At 40.2% G+C, this 23,933-nt stretch overlaps 1 protein-coding gene across 1 annotated transcript in view; it reads right to left on the bottom strand.

The window, feature by feature from the left end:
- The window catches only part of LOC124711306 (ubiquitin-conjugating enzyme E2 L3), a 29,079-nt gene extending 5,533 nt beyond the window's left edge, over window positions 1-23,546 (bottom strand). The window contains exons 1-3 of the mRNA XM_047241322.1: window positions 23,307-23,546; window positions 22,896-22,991; window positions 22,630-22,816 (exon numbers count right to left, since the gene is read on the bottom strand). Of these exons, the coding sequence (XP_047097278.1) occupies window positions 22,630-22,816; window positions 22,896-22,991; window positions 23,307-23,333 (310 nt within the window). The 5' untranslated portion in view covers window positions 23,334-23,546. The remainder of the gene's footprint in view (window positions 1-22,629; window positions 22,817-22,895; window positions 22,992-23,306) is intronic.
- Between the last annotated feature and the right edge of the window lie 387 nt (window positions 23,547-23,933).

The raw sequence follows: 23,933 nt of genomic DNA, 5'->3' as shown, positions 1-23,933 counted from the left end.
AAGTAGGAAGATTACAAGACAATGGGTGGGTCTGCCTTTTTCAAAGAGCATTTTACTGTATAACGTCAACTAGGTGTGTCAAATGTGGAGACAATCACCATTCTAAGAACTGAAAGCATCGTCACAATGAACCACCTAATTGTGTACATTGCAATCAGGACACCCTGCTTCCTTGACAGGATGTGATGAGTATCAGAAAACTATCAAATCATAACAGCTAAAAACAACCACCCCAGCCCACAGAAACAATATTCCAAAAAGCAGTCTTCCCACCAGTGCGAACATTGGAAATCACAATTCAAACCAAGACCAAACCCGGCAATGAAAAAAGCTCAGTGACATTATAAAACAAAAAAGGAAAAATGACAAAACCAAAAATCTGAACAATACCTGGGACTAACAGAAATTATGAAAGTTGTCTCCAACATAGGATCTACTGTCTCCTCCTTTAAAAGATGCAACATCATAGCCAAAATTAAGGACATAGCAAGACAGTTCAAAAAATTCAACTGACCTTCTCCCAAAAAAATCTAGTTTTGATATATATAATGATAATCTTTCACAATGAGTAATGGACATACGTCTGTACTGAAAAAAGCATGTCACATTTTGCATATACAATGCAAATGGCATCAATAAGAGACCAGAAGTCACAGATTTCATTGAATGCTGCAGACTTGGTGCTATGTTCATATTAGGCAATCCAGCGATTCAAAATCAGAAACATGACTGGCTACAGCACTGGCAGACCTTACAGGAGAGGAGGAGATATCACAATATTTTTGCAGTCCTCATTCAAACGCAACTATGAAACCATCTTGCAGCCAATGTCCCTATAAGCAACAGTAGTAACTACAGAAATATTGGATGGGAAAATTTTGTTGACATCCACATACTTACAACCAGGGATTGATCTAGAAGACGACAATTTTATCACACTACTGGACTGTTTTGACAAAATCTTGCTTTGTGAGATTTAAGTGTGAAGCACATAATGTGGAATTCAGATCAAGAGAACACAAGAGGAAGACAACTTTATGACATTGAGGAATGGCACAAAGCAACAGAATAAAATATTTTTATTCACCTTTTAGTATTTTTCATTCAACTGGTTTCGTCATAGTTTACAATGGCATCAAGTTTTATACAATAATCAATTATTTATACAGAAAACAACACAGAGAATAACTAGCTTATTTAAGAACAAAAAGATTTTCTGTATCACTAACAATTAGTTTCTAGGAATTCTTCAATTGAATAGAATTCAACGTACTTTAGCTAGCTCATAATTTAGTAATGCTGCATGAGCTAAGTATGGTAGTTTATTGAAAAATTTTACACTCAAGTATCTATAATTATGGGGCCAATGGCCTTGCTGTACTGGCAACACCGGTTCTCGTCAGATCACTGAAGTTAAGTGCTATCGGTCTTCGTTAGCATTCGAATGGGTCACTGTCCAGGTCCGCTGAGTTCTGTTGGTGAGCGGGAGTGCACTCAGTCCTTGTAAGACCAATTGAGGAGCTATTTGATTGAGAAGTAGCAACGCCGGTCACAAAAACTGACCATGGCCAGGAGAGCAATCAGCAGATCACTTGCCCCTACGTATCTGCATCCGGTGATGCATAAGGACTGAGTATGACACAGTGGATGATTGGTACCATTGGGCCTTCAAGGCTTGTTTGGATGGTGTTATTCATAATTATGGATCATAGCAAGTCTTGAGGATGGCAAATCCACACATCTTCTAATGTTGAATTTTTCCAGATTTTCTCTGATATATATCAAACATTTATATACAGAGTTGTCCTAAAGTATAAGTCAAAAATGTAAAGGCAGGTAGAGGGGACCTAAATAAGCAGATTTCATATGGGAGTGAGTGTGTGTGTGTGTGTGTGTGTGTGTGTGTGTGTGGTAATGACACATTACAGTGCTAGCTTGTACAGTAGTGATGGGACTCTCATATACCAGGCTTTTCATATGACTCCACAAGAACAAAACACATAGGTTAAATGGGGAGAATGCAGTGGCTATGTATCTGGACCGCCCTGTCCTGTCCACTGCTGGCCGTAGACAGTGTCCAGGTGATTCCTGAGATTATGAATGAAGTGACCTGAGGCTCCATTGTGCTGAAATCCCATTCATCTATGGACACATAGAGGAACATTGCCCAGAAATTCGGGTACGGCCTCCTGTTGGAAGATGATGTATGCGTGGCCAGTTAAACGACTAGGTAGAATGTACAATCCTATTAAGTTATCATGTACAATGCCTGCCAAAACACTGATGGCAAACCTTTCTTGGTGGGCATGTGCTACTGTGCCCACATCGGTTACCATGAGCCCACAGGTAAGAATTATGGATGATCAACATACTCGACTGCGTAAAGATAGCGTTATCAGGAAATAAAACAGCAGCAGAGAAGGTTTCATTGGCTTCAGTGTGCTCTAGGTACCAACAAGCAAAGTTGAGAGAGACATGGAAGATAATCATCAGGGGTCATTGCTTGCACACTCTACATTTCTTTTTGGAATTTAAAATGTACTCATTTGCACTGCACTTAGCATTTTTCATTTTGGATGTGTAAAGTTTTCTAATATTTATGCAATTTTCCTTGTCCCAGTCACTTTTATGAGACTTATCTTTTAGAATTAATAGTAGTATCTTGTAATTAGATAGATAAAAAATCTATCTCACCAATCAACGGCATAAGAAAAAACAAAAAAAGTTTTACATATGCGAGCTTTCAGAGCCAGTGGCACCTCCTCCTAACAGAAGGGTCAAAGGGGAAGGCTGAGAGGTGACAGAAAAGGGGTAGAGTTCAGAAAAAGTCACCCAGAACCCCATCCAGTAACTCTCGGCACGTGGTTATGGGTGACTTTTTCTAACTCTACCCCTTTCCCTGAACCTCTCCAGTCGTTTTCCTTCACCACTCCTCCTTCCCCTTCAACCCTTCTGCTAGGAGGATGAGCCACTGGCTCCAAAAGCTTAAATATGTAAAACCTTTTTTTAAGAGTGTTCTCCTCCTGCTGCTTGGGGACTAGATTTTTATCTATCCAATTACATTATATTGCCTAAAATTCATTATTTTCTTTGTTATAGTACTATCCTGAGTTTGTTAAATTTTGAGTGTAGCATTTATTGGTATGATACTGCTTATATGCGATTTCAGTACGATATCTTTTCTGTTATGCACGTATTCTCAGTCAGGAAATTGGAAAAAAAAAAATTGTCAATACTTTTGTTGTTATCCACTCTATGAGACCAATCCATTTTCTTTAACTGGTTTATATATTGTAGACATTGGCTTCTCCTAGTAGTCTATGTAACTTCTCTTCATCCAGTACTGACAGCTGAATTTTCAATTTGAAGCCATAGCACTGCATGATCTGACATTAATTCTATTAAAATCACATTCTAGAGAGTCCCTGTGTTTATTAATAATGATGTTATCAGCACACAAATTCATCTGGTGGGCATTTCACTGGGACATCAATATTTCAGTGATTTAAAAAGGGATTAGAAGAACCAACATATACACACATCATACAGAACCACAGACCAGGTGTGTTGGACACAGTAATCGACAAGAACCTCTGCCCACACCTCAGCTTAAGTGTCAGCAATGATTTGGCATCAGATCACAACCCAGTTCTCAGCTGCATTTCATTTCACAAGTAATAGATCCAACAATCCAGGCTAATACAAGGAAAAAAGATGGATGTGGGTCTTTTCAACAGTAGCTAAATAATAGTATTAGACAAGCAGAAAAAGTCACCACAACAGAACTTACTGACCAAACAACTGAGACAATCATCAAAAATCAAACGAGAAGACAGGCAAGCTTCAACAATAACTTGAGAAGCCATACTACGAAGCATTTCTGCCTGCATACCTGCACTCCTAGACCTTCAATACTTATACATAAAAAAAACAGGGCCAGGACATAATGGCAATGATCTTGTAACACAACTTGCAGTACAGAAATAAAGCAGTTGTCATGAGAGCCCTGAACTGTGAGAATATCGAATGTCAACCTTACAGCTACAGGCGTGAGATGAATGGCAACTTATTCACACCATTCAAAACCCAAGACAACCAAAAAGGGTTCCACAGGACAACAATCGATTCATATTTGAACCCCTGGAAAAGGTTGTATTATATGCCACAATGTTTAAAGAAGAAAACATTATCAATCCAAGTGATTTCCAAAATGACCAAACTGAGGACAACAGAACAGTGGAATCAGGCAGGCTAATACACAATGCCAGAAGCTCAGACCAGCTATAACTGACCATACCACAAGAGCTGAAGCAAAGCATCAAGAACTTCAATACCAACTCAGCACCTGGAGCTGACGGCATAACTAACAACTATGTTAAACATCAGCCACGGAAGCCACTAGTATTGTTAACCAGAATTTACAATAGCTGTTTAATTAATGAACATTATCCCTACAAATGGAGAACAGCAAATGTAGTGCCAATTCTTGGGGGAGCTACAGGCTAATAAGCCCACTATCAACATCGGGAATAATCCTTGAGAGACTATTACTGGCACAAATCTGACCATCATTATTAGACAATATCATACAACCCAAACAATTTGAATATCAACAGAAACTTTCATCAGAGATATAACTACTCCGCAAATCTGAATACCGAGCTGATAATATGAATATCTCAAAGTTCATAGCTGCTGTATTCCTTGATATAGAAAAAGTGTTTAATAGAATGTGGACAGACAAACTACTCACAAAACTGAAAGACAATACAGACCTGCTGGAGTGCTGAATAAAAAATCAGGCAGCTTTTTAACGGATATAAGGTTTTATGTACAAATCAATGGAAAAAATTGTACAGCAAGACATAAACCAAAGGTATTCTACAAGGCTCGGTAGTTTCACCGTTCTGTTCATGACATATGTGAATGACTTCCCAAAACTACAGAATATGCTACCAGCACAGTTTGCAGTTGACACAGGACTCACATCTGGCAGTGGACAACTCATCAGTCATAAAAAGACTTCATCATCAATTAAACATTCTTCAACTCTGGACAGCTAATAAGAAAATCAGAATTAACCCCCTGACAACCAGTACTAGCAGGAAACTGGTAATCAAACAAGAAGTAGACTAGATATCTTGATGTCACACTTGACAAAAAGCTGACGTACAGTAAAATGAGACAAGCTAATAAAAACAATTCTTGGACTTTATCCCACGCTTAGAGGCACAGACATGCTTATCAAGATGAAACTCAGAATCTATCAAAGAACCTACAACTACTTCAAAACACGTGTCTTCGCATAATACTCAAACCCAAAGATAGACAAGAATACAAATCATGCACAATGAATGGAACATTTGGATGATACACCACTACTCACAACCTACTAGACAAAATCGATGCAATGAGGCCTGATACTAGACAAATCGAAGACGTCACCAAAACAGAACCACAAATCTGGAACAAAATATAAATACCCCTTATGCATTAACAGTGATCTCTCAATAAATGAAAGCTAGGCACCATAATAAATAAAAAGGTATGAAGGGCCATGCTACACCGCCAACTAAATTCAATTTCCTGACAACGAAATTAGATACTGTCCTTATAATTGTTTTCTTTTAGATAATTTATCACTTTCATTGCAATATAAGCTTCATCTACCTGAATCTACAATGAGGATTGTGTTAGCTGTAACTTACGTCATCAATCTAGTGAGTCTGGTTAACTGTCAAGATAAATCAAACAATGGAAAATCCAGGATTGACTGTAACAATATTTTCAGAAGTGAAGTTACTCACCATATAGCAGAGATGCTGAGTCGCAGATAGGCACAACAAAAAGTCTCTCAGAAATAAAGCTTTCAGTCATTAAGGTCTTTGTCAACAACAGACAATGTGGCGACTGGGTGGGGGTAAGGAGGAGGCTGGGGGCAGGGAGGATGAGAGAGGGTATGGCAGGGGTGGCACACAGTGAAGTACTGCAGGTTAGACGGAAGGCAGGGAAGAGGTGGGGAGGGGGAAGGGTGTAAGTAGCAGAAAAGGAGAGAAAGAAAAGACTGGGTGTGGTGGTGGAATGACGACTGTGTAGTGCTGGAATGGGAACAGGGAAGGGGCTGGATGGGTGACGACAGTTGACTAATGAAGGTTGATGCCAGGAGAGTTACGGGAACATAGCACGTATTGCAGGGACAGTTCCCACCTGCTCAGTTCAGAAAAGCTGGTGTTGGTGGAAAGGATCCATATGGCACAGGCTGTGAAGCAGTCATTGAAATGAAGGATATCAGAAGCCTTAGCCTCACAGAAATATAAAGGCCTACCAAATTCAAGCATACAGGACTTGTTAAAGACCTTCTCTCCTTCTCCTGGTCCCTACAGTGGGAACACTTTATCGCCACCAGCTCGATTGAACCCTGCCTAACTCAGTTCACTCCACCATCCCACGGCTATCCAACCCCACCCCACCCCCCCCCCCCCCCCTGCCCTCTAACCACCCTCTGTTGACTTTTCAGAATTTCTTAAGCTTGAACCTTGCCTCGCCATCATTCCCCAAAACCCTCAACATGCAAACTAACCTTACATCTGCATAAATAACCGCAGTCCACCATCTAAAAGCTGATCCTGACCTTATAATCCTACTTACGCACAAAGTCTCCACCATCCATTGTTTTGAACCGCAAGTATTACCTGGCGGAAGGACTGTCAGCTGTGAGATACTTCACTGACAAACCTTGCCACAGTGACCCCATTCCAGTAATCCAGCAGGATCTCAAGTCACTACTCAAAATTCTTAGGCCCATCTCAGAACCTCTCCCCCGAGCCCATCTCTCTACTCACCCCTACGATTCCCCACATTCCTACCTTCTACATGCTTCCTAAGACCATAAACCTAACCACCCAGGGTGCCCCACTGTGGCCAGTTAATGTGTCCCCACTAAGAGAATGGCTGCTCTCATAGACCAACACCTTCAACGTATTACCCGGAACCTACCCTCCTATATAAAAGATACCAACCATTTCCTCCATCGACTCTCCACAGTTCCTATCCCTTTACCACATGGTGCCCTGCTCGTCACTATTAATGCCACCTCCCTGCGCACTAACATTCTTGATGCCCATTGCCTTACCACTATTGAACACTAACTTTCCCAATGCCTGACGGATTCCAAACCAACAACCTTCTTCCTAGTGACCAACTACATTGTCATCCACAATTACTTCTCCTTTGGAGGCATTACCTACAAACAAACCCGGGGTACAGCTATAAGCACCCGCATGGCACCATCCTATGCCAACCTATTCATGGGCCACCTGGAGGAGTAATTCCCAACAACCCAACATCCTGAACTCCTCACCTGGTTCAGATTCACTGATGACATCTTTGCTATCTGGATCAAAGGTGAGGACACTTTATCCACATTCCTCCAGAACCTCAACAACTGCTCCCCCATTTGCTTCACCTGGTCCTACTCAACTCAACAAACCACCTTCCTAGATGTTGAACTCCACCTCAAAGATTGCTACATCAGTACCTCTGTACATATCAAACATACTAACCACCAACAATACCTCCACTTCAACAGCTGCCACCCATTTCATACCAAGAAGTCCCTTCTGTAGAGCCTAGCCACCTGTGGTCGTCGCATCTGCAGTGATGAGCAGTCCCTCTCGGAATATACCGAGGGTCTCACTGAAGCCTTCACTGACCGCAATTATCCTCCCAACCTTATACAAAAACAAATCTCCCATACTTTACCTTTCCATGATATGTTCCAGCACATCTGTAACAATATGTACATAATTAAATGATACAGATATTATCCAAATCTATGAAAGTATTGTGCAATACTGTAACTTCATACATTCATCAACTAACGTTTGGGGAGCAAAGATAGCACTGCTATCTTATCACATGTGTAGGAAAAGGTCCTGAATTGTACATGGTCCTTTTCATTCTAGTGACAACTCAGTTGACAGATTGAGCGTCACACACATTTTCACCTGCCACAACATATACCTCTTATACAAAATCTCAGCAGTAGTTGGAACCCAACTTTGAACCTTCAAGTTGTGGTGCCCGAGGTAAGCAAGATTCCAGTGACAATAAAACGAAGGGACAAAGGATGTGATGAAGTGGTGGCATGTTGGTGGACGCACTTTGTGCACCTGCTGGTACCTATGCAGTTGCGAAGCCTTAACAACAATTATGCTAGTTCTGGAACAACTCTCTGCTTGATGTGAAACTGCTACCTACTCTCCACATTCAGACAGTGCTATGATAAATATCTGAACTAGTGTCTACAAATTAACTCTTAGCTGAAAAGCTGTTTACCTCCCTAAACGTAAAGCAAATGAATTGTAATGCCCTGCTCCTTAGTTCATGCTAGTGCTATCGTGAAGCTGGATGGACCCTGTCCCTTTGTGACAATAGAAAAAACAGCTCTGTAAAAGAAAGTAAACAGAGAGTTTACTCAGCTGTAGCAACAAATTAGCTATGACCATACATTTGGGGAGAGAGATTGATGATGCTCTTATTCCCAAGTTTTTATATACTTTTTCTGACTTATTTACATACCAGTTGCATAAATGTATGTTGAACTTGCAACAACAAGGATACAAACAAAATTGGCAGGTGACTTCAGCTCATAAGAAGGGTACAAAAATGGACCAGCAAAATTACAGACTGATATCCTTAACATTAGTTTGCTGCAGAATTCTTGAACATATTCAGAGTTTAAATATAATAAAATTCCTTGAAACGGAAAAGCTTATGTATGCAAATCAGTAGGTATTTAGATAGCGTCAGTCATGTGAAACTCTGCTTGCCGTTTTCTCCACTTGACATCTTGTGCACCACTGATGAAGGGCAGAAGGCAGATTCCATATTCCTAGATTTTTGGCAGGTGTTTCACACAGTGCTCCACTGCAGACTGTTGAAAGGTTGAGCCTATGGATTAGGTTCCCAGAATCTTAAGTAGCTCAAAGACTTCTTATGTAATAGAACCCATATGTTGTCATCGATGGAGAGTGTTCGCCAGAGACAAGTATATTGCCAGGTGCACCCCAGGGAAGTGTGGCAGAACCACTCTTATTCCCTACATACAAAAATGATCTCTCAGACCAAGTGAGCAGCAATCTGCAGCTATTTGCCGATGAGGCTGCGGTGCACAGGAAGGTGTCATCGCTGACTGACTGTATGAGGATACAAGATGACTTGGGCAAAATTTATAGTTTTGTGAGAGTGGTGTGTAAATGGTAGATCTAGGTGTCCTGTAGAGGGTGGACAGGGACCTGGGAGGACTCAAGATGTTGTACCAACTCCCCTAACCAACTAGTTTAAGGTCCTGTCTCTCACTGAAACTGAGCCACTGATATTCACTTCATCTGTTTTGGTGAAATCTGTTTTGTCTAGTGTCAAAAGGAAGCAAATGCGAAAGGGTAGGGGTTTATTAATCGTCAGCAGTTCACACACACACACACACACACACACACACACACACACACACACACACACACAGACCAAATGACCCCTTACCGAAATGGCATCAAGAGACAGGAAAGGACACCAGATGCATTCAGCTTGTATGACCCGAGTCCCAATCAACATCTTGAAGAGGCCACTCAAGCAGCCATAACAGAGTGCAACCAACTGCAATATGTGATGCATGTTGGCACATACAGTGCCTATGGGCTTGGCTCCAAGGCCATCCTTGGGTCATTATAGTGACTGGCAGAAAAGGTTGAGAAGACCAGCCTTGTGCATGGAGTTTCAATGAAGCTCACACAATTTGCAGCACTGTCCCCAGAACTGATCATGCCACTTGGTTCGGAGTCACGTGGAAGGACTGAACCAGAGGCTTCGAAGGTTCTGTGACAAGCTAGGCTGCAACTTCCTGGACTTGCGTCATAGGGCTCACAACTGTATGAGTCCTCTAAATGGTGGTATGCACTAAACATCAGAGGTTGCAAGTCAGGTAGCGGTCTGTGTGGGGGGTGCACACAACAGCTCTTTTTTTTTTTTTTTTTTTTACATTAGGCAACGTTCCACACATTCTAGGTAACAACAGCTATAGGAAAGTATCAGTGTAAGATCGAAAGAAATGCCTCCCACAGGCGAGAGTATTGAAATCCTAATGGTTAACTCCTGAAGTGTTCAAAACAAAGTGCTGGAGTCTGAAGCACTCATGAAAAGCAGTGAAGTTCACATAACACTATGTACAGGAAGCTGGTTGAAACCTGAAGTTGATGGCAGTGAGATTTTTGGGGTAAATTTAAGTGTACATTGAAAGAAAATGCAAATGGGAAATGGAGATAGTGTATTTGTCGCAGTAGACAAAAAACTCATATCCACCATTCCCGTGAGACTGTTTGGGCAAGATTCAGTATCTGGGATGGGCATAAAATGGTAACTGGATCCTCCCATTGTGAACCACTCTTCTCCTGGTGAAACCAAAAACGTTAGAGAAAACCTCAGTTCACTTGTATGTATGTTCTACAATCATACTGTAATCATCTGTGGAGACTAATCATCCAACAATTAATTGAGAAAATTACAGTTTTATTTGTGGTGGCATGATAAGACATCGTGTGAAACAGTACTGAATGCTGTCTTTGAAAACTACTCAGAACAGATAGTTAGGAGCTCTACTCATGATGGAAATATATTGGATCTAATGGCATACCTGACGTCCTTGAGGATGGTATCAGTGAACTGGTATCAGTGAACATGACACAGTTGTGGCAACAATGATTACCAATATACAAAGGTCAACTAAAACAAACAGGAAGATATATATATGTTCAGCAAATTAAATAAAAAATCAGTAGTGTCATATCACAATGAGGAACTTGAAAATTTCAGCACATGGCAGGAGCATGTAGAGGAACTATGGGACAAGTTTAAAATAATAGTTGACCACATACTGTATAGGTATGCTGTACACAGCAGAACAGTTCTTAACAGGAGGGAACCTCCATGAGATAGCAAAAAAAAAAAAAAAAAAAAAAAAAACCAGATTACTGCACAATAGGTGTAAAAGCATAGGGCTACAAATAGAGAGGTGCTGAATGAAACGAGTCTGGCTGTCAAGAGAGCAATGCATGATGCCTTCAATGACTACCATAGCAGAATACTGTCAAATGATCTTTCACAAAACCCAAAGAAATTCTGGTCGTATGTGAAGGCTGTTAGTGGCATCAAAGGCAGTATCCAGTTCCCGGCAAATGAGACAGGAACCGAAACTGAGAGTCGCAAAGCAAAAGCTGAAATCAATAAAATTGAACAAATTTGGGCCTGATGGAATTCCTGTCAGATTCTATGCTGAGTGTACTTCTGGGACCACAGTGGTTGTAAGAAGTTTTGTCATTGTCAAATTACTGATATGCCATACTATAGAAATAATGGAAAAACTTTACATAGAGCCATCCACACAAACCCTGAAGCACAAGTTGTTAACAACTGTTATAGGCAGTAACCGAAAGTTATGGTGACAGAGTAACTGGTTTGTATACCAAATGACATAACAATATTTTTGTTTCAATTGCAGGAGAAACAGTAAGTATTTAATGCAACAACAACCACCGCCTTAACATCCTATAGTCAAGTTGCCATAAGAGGGTCAGTGACAAAAAGGGCTGGACACAACAGCTTCACGCACCCGTCTCAACCAATCATGTAATGCAATTCAAGTAATATTTTCCTCTGCAGCAGTTGCACTGCGTGGGTCAAAGCCAACAATCACGCTGCTAGCTGCTCATCTTCTTGCACAGACTTTGCTACAGGTGCTAGTGCACAATCACACAGAACTTTCAGAGAAAAATAATTTGTTTGCAGGGGGCAAATAAGCACACACATTTAATAAATCCAGAATGAATTTTCACTCAGAAGTGGAGCGTGCACTGATTTGAAAGGTCTTGGCAGATTAAAACTTTGTGCTGGATCAAAACTCGGACCTGGGAAACCTGCTCATGACAGATATTACCAGCAAACACTTTGAGATTATCCCAGATTCGAGTATCAATCTGGCAAATAGATTTAATCTGCCAGAAAATTTCACATGATAAATCATTTAAATCTGAGTTTTCGTTTTCTAATTTTGTCACACATGGTACCTCTGGTAACGCTATACATACTGTAGGATTGCGGATGCATGTAAACAGAAAATAATGAGAAATAAAACACACATCATTCAAACTAACATACCTCAGACTGCACTGTAGATCGATCTTTCACCACAACCAAAATTTCATTTTCACACATTTGTTGGCTTTGTCAATTCTCAGCCAAAATGGACACATGAGAAAGCTAAAGTAACTTACGTATTCTCAGTTGTTAATGCCTAATCAGTGACAAATGAATAGGGGAAAACAATACTTTATACTGGTTACAAAGAGTCAGTTACCAAGAATAAATCAGATTCCATAATTCGGGAGGAAGACCATTGTTTTGACTTTATATTTACGAATTTTAGAAACAGGCGAAGTGAAAATATTTAAAAAAGTGCAAATTTTGTAATGGGAATTTGTTAAGGTTGTAAAGTGCTCCACTTGAAACTTTAGACTTTTCCATGCCATCCATAGTTCAATTAACTTGACATACAAAAATCTAGTTTCAAGTAGAGTGTAACACAACCATGGGCACACAGAAGAATCTGATTCCACTGTCTGCTTTGACCCATGACGTCACCAATGTGGCGGAAATGACCACTCTCAACATTTCCAATATGGTGCCTATGATGTCATTACATGATAAACAACAACAAAACACGAAAATACATATAAAACCAACACACACATCTCTCTCCAAAAATATAAACAAACTAACGAGACCAGCCCGGGAACTTGGGGATTTTTGGGTGGGGACAAACTAAATATAAACACATACAGACACACACCACGATCCCAACCACACAAAACGATGACATAAAAACACAAAATTCCCAAGTTCCGCTACACTCACAATATCGACAGGCATCGGTCACTTCCCTTCACCTACATAACTCGGGTCGACCGAAGCGTCCGATCCCACCCGTCGGCTTTGACCCATGACATAAGGCTGTTGTGGTGTGTGACATCACGGAATTTAGTTTGTGAGAGTGGCGTGTTTATAGTTATCGTTTTGATGTGATCGGTGGTGCTCTCTGGTGGTGTGTTAGGTGATGTTTTTGGTTTAGTCTGCGAGTGTGTGTTTGGCGTCGTGTGTGAATTTTGGTAAATTGCTTTTTTTATGTCTTTGGTAGGTATGGATATGACTGACCGAGTCAACAGTTTTCGGTTGTCGGCTGTGATGAGGGACAGTGCGTTGTCTCTAATAAAATTTCTTCAACTATTCGGATTTTTGGATGAAGTCGTGAAGTGTTCAGTATGTCGTGAATAAATGAGGCTTACTTAAAGTTCCGGTGTCTCACACCATGGACGGTTGTATGTCATAAGGATAACAGGTCAAGGGAAGTGTTCGATCCCAATGTGTGGCTGTGAATGTTGGTATTGGTATCAGGAGAGGTTTTTGAGCTATATAGGTCAAGGGAAGTGTTAGGTCCTAATTTATGGGATCAGGAGCTGCTGTTGAGCTATATACGTCAAGGGAAGTGTCCGATTCCAGATGATATTGTGTTTAGTGGTATTTCGGGAGTTTTGTGATGTCAGTTTTTTTCGTCGTTTTGCGTGGTTTTGTATGAGGGCAGATGTCTAAATTTGTTTATATTTAGTTTGTCCCCACCCAAAAACCCCCTATTACCGGCGCTTGTCCCGTTAGTGTCATTAGGCTTTTTGTGGAACGTGTGTGTGTGTTTTTCGATGTATTTTCGTCCTCATAATGTGTACGTAACGACTTTATATGCGCCATTAGAGGTGGGCCAAACGGTTATTCTGGAGTAACCATTATCACAGTTCCAGTTATTCTTTGATAACCGTTATTGTTAACGGTTACTAATAACTGCCAAGTTATTTTTCGCTAGCGAATACTGAATACTCCGAGGGGCTACAGTTAAATAACGACATAGTTGGAATCCATCAGTTTAGTTATCAGTATAACTGCGAGTAGTGTGAAATGGTAGGAATGTCGTATGAATCATGTCATAACCTTAGCTTATTAACTCCGTGTACATTTTAGTCGATGTTAGAACGATTATTAGTGTTTCATATTATATGTTTGTAGGTTATCGGTCGCTATTAGAAATATTATCTTCGCAGTTGCAGCAGAAAGTACGCGGAACTTCGCCACAGCACTGTTTAAGTAAAATGTTAACAACATGCATTTTTAAGTATGAAGTAATATGTAAACTGAGTACTGTAGGTTAAATTCGAAGCTTATTTTCTTGTGCTGCTCACATAATAGAATAAAGTGTACAGCCTTGTAATACAACAAAAAAATCTACGTAATGTGACAGATTCGTTTACTCCTGTGCTGTAAAAGGTAGTCCTATTGGGGAAAGTGTGAGTACGCTAATCCAAGTTTTATGTGAATTTGGAAACTGCTCGATTTCTCCAGCTACATCATGTTTATAACATATGAAGACATGCAGATCGAAAAGGTTGACAGTGTTACATTTCTGGGACTACAACTCGATAATAAATTACATTGGGAAGGGCATACCACATTTTTTTCACTCTATTATTTCATAAGGGAGCATATTTTGTGTAACTCATCAAACATAGCAAAAGTTTTTCGCATGTAAAAGCGTGTAATGAAAATCGTTTGTGGTATAAATTCAAGAACATCATGTAGGAACCTGTTCAAGGCACTTTGTATTCTGACCACTGCTTCCTAGTATATTTATTCTTTAATGAAATTTGTTACAAGTATTTCCAATCAATAGCTAATACATAATATCAGTACTAGAAATAGGAACAGCAATCTAATCAAAGACCGAAAATCACTTACCTTGGTCCAAAAGGGGTCCAATATTCAGGAACATGTATTTTCAATAAACTGCCAGCAAGTAAGCAACCATTAAAAACTTGGTTTCAGATAAAGCACGGATTACAGTGTGTTCGAAAGACTTTATGATGCAGAAGTGTCTGATTCCACCCATTATCAATATGCCGGAAATGGCTATTTTAAGTGTGTGTATGACGTCACTACATACACATGGCAACAAACACGAAGATACATATAAGTAATACAATAACATCCCCCACCAAAAATACAATCAAACCAATGGGACAACTGCGGGAAGTTGGGGGTTTTAATGTGAGGACAAGCTAGTAAAAAAAAAAAAAAAAAAAAAAAAAAAAACCACCATGATCTCAAAACACAAAATGAAGAACAAACAGAAAAAAATACAGCATTCTGCTACACCAACAAAAATCTGCAGGAATCGGACACTTCCCTTGAACACTATAAGTCAACCATACCAAAACACCAATACCCACAACTAAAAGCACGAAAATTGGAATCTGACATTTCCCTTGACCTACATAGGTAAACCTCAGGTGACGATACAAAAACATCAACACGTACAACTATGAAAATGGGAATCGGTCATTTCCGGTGACCTATATAGGTCCACCACAGCTACTGATGCCAAAAAACCAACACCTACAACTGCGAAAAATAAAACCACAATCCCAAAAGTCCACAAATCAATCATACCTAAATAAATTAAATCACATTCAATACTCCATAAATACACAAAACATCACAGCTAGAAAAAAAACACAAATTAATTACCACCAGCAAATTCCGGCACTGCAAACTAGATCGGCCAGCCCCCCCCCCCCCCCCACAAAAACCAGTTCATAAACACCGTGCCGTAATGACATTCACACACCACAACACCTTTTTATGTCGAAGCAGACAGGTGGAATCGGACGCTTCCATTGACCCCTCCTTCTACTCTGTAGATCAGGCTGTTCCAGCTCATGGGCTCCGTTGTGAGCCGCGGAGCGCTCCCTGCTCCAGGGAGCAGTGTCGCTCGCTGCAACCAGTGAAGTGGGCCGGCACGTGGCACGGCTGGCTGAGGCAGGCGGCAAAGCAAGCGTTTTGATGTGCCAGCTGCGTCTTACAAGATCGACAACCTCACACTCATAGCTGCTAAGACGTGGTGACGTGCTACACCAGGAAATACAATCTTCAGGAAATAAATAAGAAACAAATGTTTTACAAGAAATTGCATACTAAATTTATTGGGTCTCTGTAGTTTGAAATTTTCTTTTCATTGCAAGATCGGAAATGTCAGGCGTCAAAGTGTTCGCAGCGTTAATGCGGAGGATGGCCTTCATTGTTGCATCCTGAAGAAGCGATCGTTCCTTACTTTATAACTGTTTTCATTGCTCAGAAAAGCTGCTTACATCAAAACGTAGATCCAAACATGCACATGATCTGAGCGGCATTGTTGTGAAGTTTGGAAATGTTTTTTCTGTAATGAACACTACCATCGTGACAAATACAACGTGTTGTAGTACCTCTCTTTCAACAAAGTTGAATTTTGCAAATCAATAATCTCCAATTGAAGTGACGATGACAAGTCATTGGTGGAAACTGAAAAAGGAGTGCTGAACACCTTAAGTTCCACTTCCAAACTAGTGAGGTCTCGGAATCGTGTTTCAAACGACGTGATGAGCTGCTTTAAGTTTGCTTGGTAATCGCCGAAAGTAGTACCTTCAGGTAGTTTTAAAAAAGCAAGATGATTGAAGAACGTTAGATGTCCATTACTCATCTGCCTCTCAAATGTCAGCTAGGAACGCCAGGTCTGATATCCATTTTATATCTTTCAGACAACGCATTTCTTCCCCTTTCATTTCGAGAAAAGGGGTATTTCCTCACTAATGGCAAAGAAAACATCAAGAACTTTTCCCCGACTCAGCCAACGAACTGTACTGTGGTAAGACATATCCCCATACTCCGCTTCCACATCTTTCAGGAATCCTTTGACGACGCACAAAATTCACACACTTCACGACATCTTTCATTACGCCACCTAGCTCTACTGTTTCAGCACACAGTGCCTCTTGGTGCATTACAGAACACGAACTATGTTGCATGTTTTGATACCCTCCGTATTACGAATCCGTTTTTAAACATACGTCTACTGGTATGTCGTTCTTAAGCCTGACTACCAGTTCTCTGCGTGCAATGCCTTCTACCTGACTGTATTTAATTCTGTATATTGTACCTCTTCGCAGAATTAAATACTTTATGACATACAAAACACTGCGGTCGACCATCCCTCTCAATGAATAGAAAGGTATCCTCCAATAGAGGTACAGAGCTCCCGCGGCTAGTCATAGCTGTCATTGAGCACAGATTATTACGGCTGCATGCGGCCAGGGGGCAGTGAGTTCGCTTTCCCCCTCCACGCGGGCTCCAAGCTGCCGCAGTGAGTGCTCCGGCTCCCTGGAGCTCGGTTGGAACAGCCTGCTGTAGATGAATATCGTAACAGAGACTGATAGACCAGCTTAGGTAAAAATTCTGCTATATTTCAGTTTTGACAGCACTTGGTTGCAACAGTCAAGATCGGGTATTCTGTGTATGATAAATTTATTAAAAGTGCGTAACTGTGTTTTATTCTGACAGTGCATCAATTCTGTAAATATTAGCAGTTACTGTAATATATTCACATATTTTGACAATCTCCTGACAAATGATGATGATAATTATTATATTCAACTGTATTATGTTATACTTTCTGACATGTTATTTGTCATTCGCGATGGCCAGCGGCTATTTCCGGAGAAGTACGTAAATATTTGTTCGCTCCAGTAACTATCGTCTCTGAAATATCACCGGGGTCTAAGACTGGAGTCACTGTGTCAGGAACACAGACACACAGTTATTCCGTTACCAACTTCCAGGTTACCTGTAATGGTAGCCTGATAACTGCCAGAGAGCGAGAACTGTGAGCCAATAACGATAACTGCCAGAGGAAAATACCGATCTCTGACAGTTATTTCCATAGTCGCTCGAATTCCTTATGGTACCTCTCTTTATACTACCCATCCAAGCTAAATTGACATATGAGACGGTGGCTTAAGGGAACGACTGTACTTGTTAATGCCTGTACTGCAGCTCCTATCAGCCACCGCTCGGACATTAACTTTATTTAATTGTTTGTGCTAAAAGTAACGAAGACACACGAAATAGTACACAGTTCTTATCAACAGATAGCGCGCAGTCTCAGTTATTCCCATGGTCTATAGAACGCCTTCCAAATGGTCTACCCTCTCCTTAGTTCCTAGGCAGATCTCCGATGAGTTGACAGGAAAGCGTAGTATGATCTTGGGTCAACAGATGGCGCGAGGCACTGTTGACATTAGACAGTTACTGAAATAACTGCCTGTATCAGAGGAACGGTTATCGCAGTAACCGTTACTGCTCAGTAACCGGTTATTTCTATCAGTTACGTTATTTTTTGCCACCTCTATGCGCCATATTGGAATCGTGGTTTATGGTCGTTTCCGCCATATTTGTGACGTCATGGGTCAAAGCAGACGGGTGGGATCGGACGCTTCCGTATTTCCCATAACTCAACCGCAATTGTCGATACCACAAAATAAAAACTACTCCAAAAATTATAATCACACCGCAACTATCAATACCACAAAACCAACACCTAAAACAACAAAAATTGGAATCTGACACTTTCCTTGACCTGTATGGGTGAACAACAGCTCACCATACCAAAACACACATAGCTATGACGACAAATTGCAATCGGTTACTTCCCATGACCTATGCAGCTCAAATACAACTGATGATACTAAAAAAATTGAAATCTTGTACTTCCCCCTAAGATACATAAATCAACCACAAGTGCCAATACCAAAACATCAACCACCAACACATGCAGTAAATAACACCGACCCAACACACAAAAATCCCACCGAACATCATAACACGCGAACAATAGACCCAAAAAACGACTACTTACCATAAAAAAGTTCCGGCGCTACACACTAACCCCCAACTTGCATATTCTGCTTGCATACGCCGCATTTCACTATCTCCGTCACAAGCCCAAAAAGTTGCAGAAACTTAATGACGGACAAACATGTCGTCCCCCATTACAGCCCGCGGACGCGCTCTATTACACTTAGAAGTCATATCCATACCTAACGAAAGAAGCCACAAATTGAATTAAACGACTTACTGTGCGACAAACAGCAAACCAATTAACAACACACGACACCACAATAACAAACACAACAGAAACTTAATTCTTAACTCGCTGAAACTAACGTCCGTTCTTCTATAACAGTCAAGACCAATAAATGCACACTTCAAGCACCGACACCCAAATGAACCCAATACATCACCAGAGAACGCCACCAACCGTAACAAGACGACATCTACAAACACAACACACCCATAAAATAAACTAACATCCTTACGTCACACGTCAAAGCTGACTGGTGGACTCCGACACTTCTGTTGACCCCACAACCACTAATAATTCCAGGTTACACAATTTGTCATTTCACTGAACATTTTCATTTCACCCACTATGCAAAAGTCAAAATTATGATCTTTCTCTAAAACTGTGGGTCTTCAACAACTGATTCCATGTAACCAGTATGAAGTATGGCTTTTCTTCTTTCATTTACTACGGTTAAAAGAAACACAGATTATCAATTATTCTAGGCTTCTTGGGTGTCCACACACGACGACTTCCTGTGAGAAAATTTTAAAAACATCAGAAAATAATATTGCGCACCGCGGCTGTAAGTAATCATCGGGGCATTAACAGCAATTGGCCTTGGCAATGTGTACCACTATCATGAAAAGAACAAACCACTCTACTGAGTTGACACATATATTATTACACAAAAAAATTTTCAGAAGTAAAGTTATAGTTTAAAAACTGTATCTTGTTAAGTGCAGCCACATGTCCACAATCATCAAGCATGAACACACAAAAAATGAAAGAACATTTTGGATCACAAGAAAAATTAATTTGAGAAAAAAATATAAAATTATGAAACAGAATGACTGACCAGAACTTTACTTACTACTGTCAATGAGCTAAAATACAAGAAACTTCCTGGGTACAAGAAGGAATAAATTGGGTAAGGTTAGAAAGGAAGGGCAGGCCACTCAGACCTTAGAACAAGAGGACCCACATGTTGCAAGGACAAGTGGAAAATAATGATAGAGTGGACCTGGGGGGGTGTGGGGGAGGGGGAGTGAGAGGGGTGGGAAGACAGAGGAAAGGAAAAGGGAAACATGAAAAAGAGAGTGTACAGAAAATGGAGGGATTATACTTTAACAATATTTAGAATAGTCATCAGCAAGTGAGACCGAGTGTGGATGGAAGACAAACTCGTTTGATACACTATGTATCCAGTTGGTACACATGTTCAACAGCATGACACCTTGCTACACAACATGGGCCATTTGGATCCTCCCATCTGACAGTAGCTTAGAGGAACTCCATAGACGAAACTTGGATTGCGAAACATCTTCTCAGTCTCACCTGCCCCCTCTCTTTTCTTAGTTCTTAACTACACTACTCGTTTCTTGTCCTCTTACCCTTTCTTTACTTCTCATACAGTCATCTCTGTACTGATGCTGTGCAGTGCTTACCAATGTATTATCTTTGACCTCCTACTCCCTCTCATGCATCCCCTCCATCTTTGGCTACACTTGTCCTCGGAACATGGGAGTCCATCTCTTGCTGGATACTGAGTGACATGTCCTGCCTATCTACTCCTCTCCAATCCATCCCCCTGTCCTCCCCAAGGGAGGAACTAGTAGTTCTGAAAACTGGGATAATTTCTTGTACTTTTGTGTGTCCCTATCAGTTGTACTCAGAATTTTGACTTGCCTCTGGAAGGTAAGCATTGGCTAACCATTTTATCTCTTAATTTTACTAATAATTTTTCACAGATATCTATAATTAATTCTGATGGTAATCTTTCTCCAGCTGAGAAGAGTAAAAACATCCTGAGTATTCTTGAAGTTACACAGCATGAACTGTTGGCCAACTGGCACATAATATTCATGCCCAAAAATTTATCCCACTAGTTCATACTGACTTGTAATAGCCTATGAAGTATGAAAGCTGCAGTTTCATGCATTTGCAACTTAAATATGCCTCAATGGTGCATCTATCACACTTCTCTACAATTCATGCCAACTAAGTAAAAAAAAGCCAATGACATGTCACTGTAGCACCATTCATCCGCTTTTCATCTCTTACAAGTCAACAGTCCATGCACAGACACCAAAATATTGTAATTTAGGAATGTAATCATTCCTATTTTACATACTAAAGGCTTGCACCGATTCATCTTCAAGATAATATATTTGTAGAAATTTTCTCTAATAAGTGTTCTACGAAAAAGTGCCAGAAACTGAAATATGAGTAATCGAAGGAGTAAAGTTAACTATACACCAAGTTTTACCTTTTATCTGGAAATATGGAAGCGTCCAATCCCACTCGTCTGCTTTGACCCATGACATCACAAATATGGCGGAAACAAAAATAAACACACACACTTTCCACAAGAAGCCTAATGACACTAACGGGACAAGCGCGGGAAATGGGGTGTTTTGGGTGGAGGGGGGGCAAACTAAATACAAACAAATTTAGACGCCTTGCATAGCTACAAGGTGTAAGTGAAGACAGCCATGCATGAATACCCACCCACCTCCCCAGGGGTCGTAACCCCTGCAACCCATAGAACATAAAGATGCTTCAGTAGCTGATTAGCGTTTTTTGTCTTTTTTAAAAAAAAATCTCACGGGATAGAACAAACAGATCAGAAAGATAAATATCATAAACAAACAGAAATTGGAGGAAACAGATAATTAAAATACGTAATAAGCGTTTTTAAATTAAAAAAAAAAAAAAAAAAAGAAAAATCTCACGAGATAGAACGAACAGATCAGAAAAGTAAATAAAATAAGATAAAACAGAACTGGAGACAGCCACACTCAAACCAAACTCCGCACCGTCATGACGTCACACACAACACCCTTATGTCACGAGTCAAAGCCGACGCGTGGGATCGGAAGCTTCTGTCGACCCTTTTATCTCACCCCTTACTAAAACTGAAGTCCTTAATTCCCCACTCCCACCCCCTTTTTTTTCAGTCATGCTGCCTAGCATTACATTTATGCATAAATAAATCTGTGCTCATCAGAAATTCGATTTGACAAATGTTACTAGAGGTGCCCGGGAATTAACTGCAGTCTAGCTGCCAACCTGCTCTTAATATTTTCTAAATAGAGTTACAATAACTTACAGCTCATAGATTATAAAATACATGTCATTATCTTCCAACATATGTTGAGCATACACTTTCTGAATACGTGGCTACCTTAACTGGAAATCCTGACAGTGTATTAACTGTATACATAAAAATGACGAAGCATCACTACACATCCTAAATGTATACGGCAGCAAATTAACGCTACGATCTGAATAATGTTCTCATATTGCATATAGCATTCAAGCTATCGAAAATTTTAAATTTGTAAAAACATCGTGAACCGACAGAGGGCAGACTACGCATTTTGTACTGTAGAGGACTCCGTACAAAGAGGCTGTTAAACACGCGCTTATTGCAACCCTTCTCCCATTATCACTATCACTGCTTTTAGATACCAAGTTATCTGCCATAATTCCCGCCGGATATTACAAAGAATTCTATGTTTTATGAGAGCGTTGCCAATTCTAGTTACCTTGATCTGTTTTCGTTGCTGGTTTCCAGTTTTCAGCGCTGATGATCGGCAGACAGACTTGGCCCTTCTCATCAATGTTTGGATGATATATTTTGGTCTTGAAATTAATTTTTGGTGGTTTGAATGGGTATTCTGCAGGAAAATTTATTTCAATCCTAAACGCACCTTTATTATAAGGGGCATTATCCTAGAAACGGAAAATCGTGTGAAGAACAAAAATAAATAGTTACTGTAATAAATAAATTTACAAACGATAAAACAGTTACCGGCACTATAAGACCTTGCCATGTTAATATATTAGAGTCATCCACTTGGATTTCTCGGAAAGATTTCATGCCCGACGATCGGATGTCGCCGAGCTCCTAAAAAGTACAAAAGCATAATTGTATATAGCTATCCACATGTAACATGCATATAATTGATTTTCCTGGCGGATACGAATCCAGCTCTGCATTGCAACTACTGAGAATAGTTCCGTGTCTAAACAAAATAACTAATTTATACCTATGGAATGTCATGCAGCTCTCAATGAAGATCAACACATTTCAACAGGCGAAAACAGGTGAACAATTTGTATAACTATTTAATGCATGCTAATGAGATTCTATACAATCTTTTTTTATATAAATCATAGCCAGTAATTTATCTCGCAACACTCCTTAGAATTTGCTACTCACTTTCTGCAACCTCCTGGTCGCTGCCATCTTCCTTATTACCCAATATTCCAATAACCGGAAGCAAAAGCCTCGCTATTTGCCGTAAACTTATAATTCGTTGAATCTAATGCTTTGGCGGAATAAACACTAGCTTACAGAATTATTCGGACGAAACAGTTCCCAAGTTTTGACAAATGATAAATAATACATAAAATTCTAACAAAATGTAGAAGACCATCAGTTGAAATGAAATTCTACTCCTTCGCTATCTTTGGATTAGTCAGTCAGAGATAAATGCTCCAAATGACAAGACAGTGCGGAGAGGAAGGGATTATTCGTTTGGGATACGTGTTTTAGAATCATACTACAAAGTCACTTCTGTTCGGAAATTTACCATGTATGCCGCTCATCAAAATTTCCCGTATCATGATAGAGTAGAAGTACGCAATCGAGGGAAGACAAGCAGATCGAAGCGGTTGACAGTGTAAAATTTCTGGGCTTAAAACTCGATAATAAATTCAATCGGAAAGGGCATACCGCAGAGTTGCTTAAGTGCCTAAACAAGCCTGTATCTGTAGTGAGAATTATGTCATATTTAGGAGATATAAACATAAGAAAAACTTAGGTACTTTGCTTACTTTTATGCTA

Source organism: Schistocerca piceifrons, chromosome 8 (assembly GCF_021461385.2).
Source record: "Schistocerca piceifrons isolate TAMUIC-IGC-003096 chromosome 8, iqSchPice1.1, whole genome shotgun sequence".
Classification (NCBI taxonomy): domain Eukaryota; kingdom Metazoa; phylum Arthropoda; class Insecta; order Orthoptera; family Acrididae; genus Schistocerca; species Schistocerca piceifrons.
The sequence above is the reverse complement of the archived record's forward strand: the minus strand, read 5'-3'. Positions and strand labels throughout refer to the sequence as shown.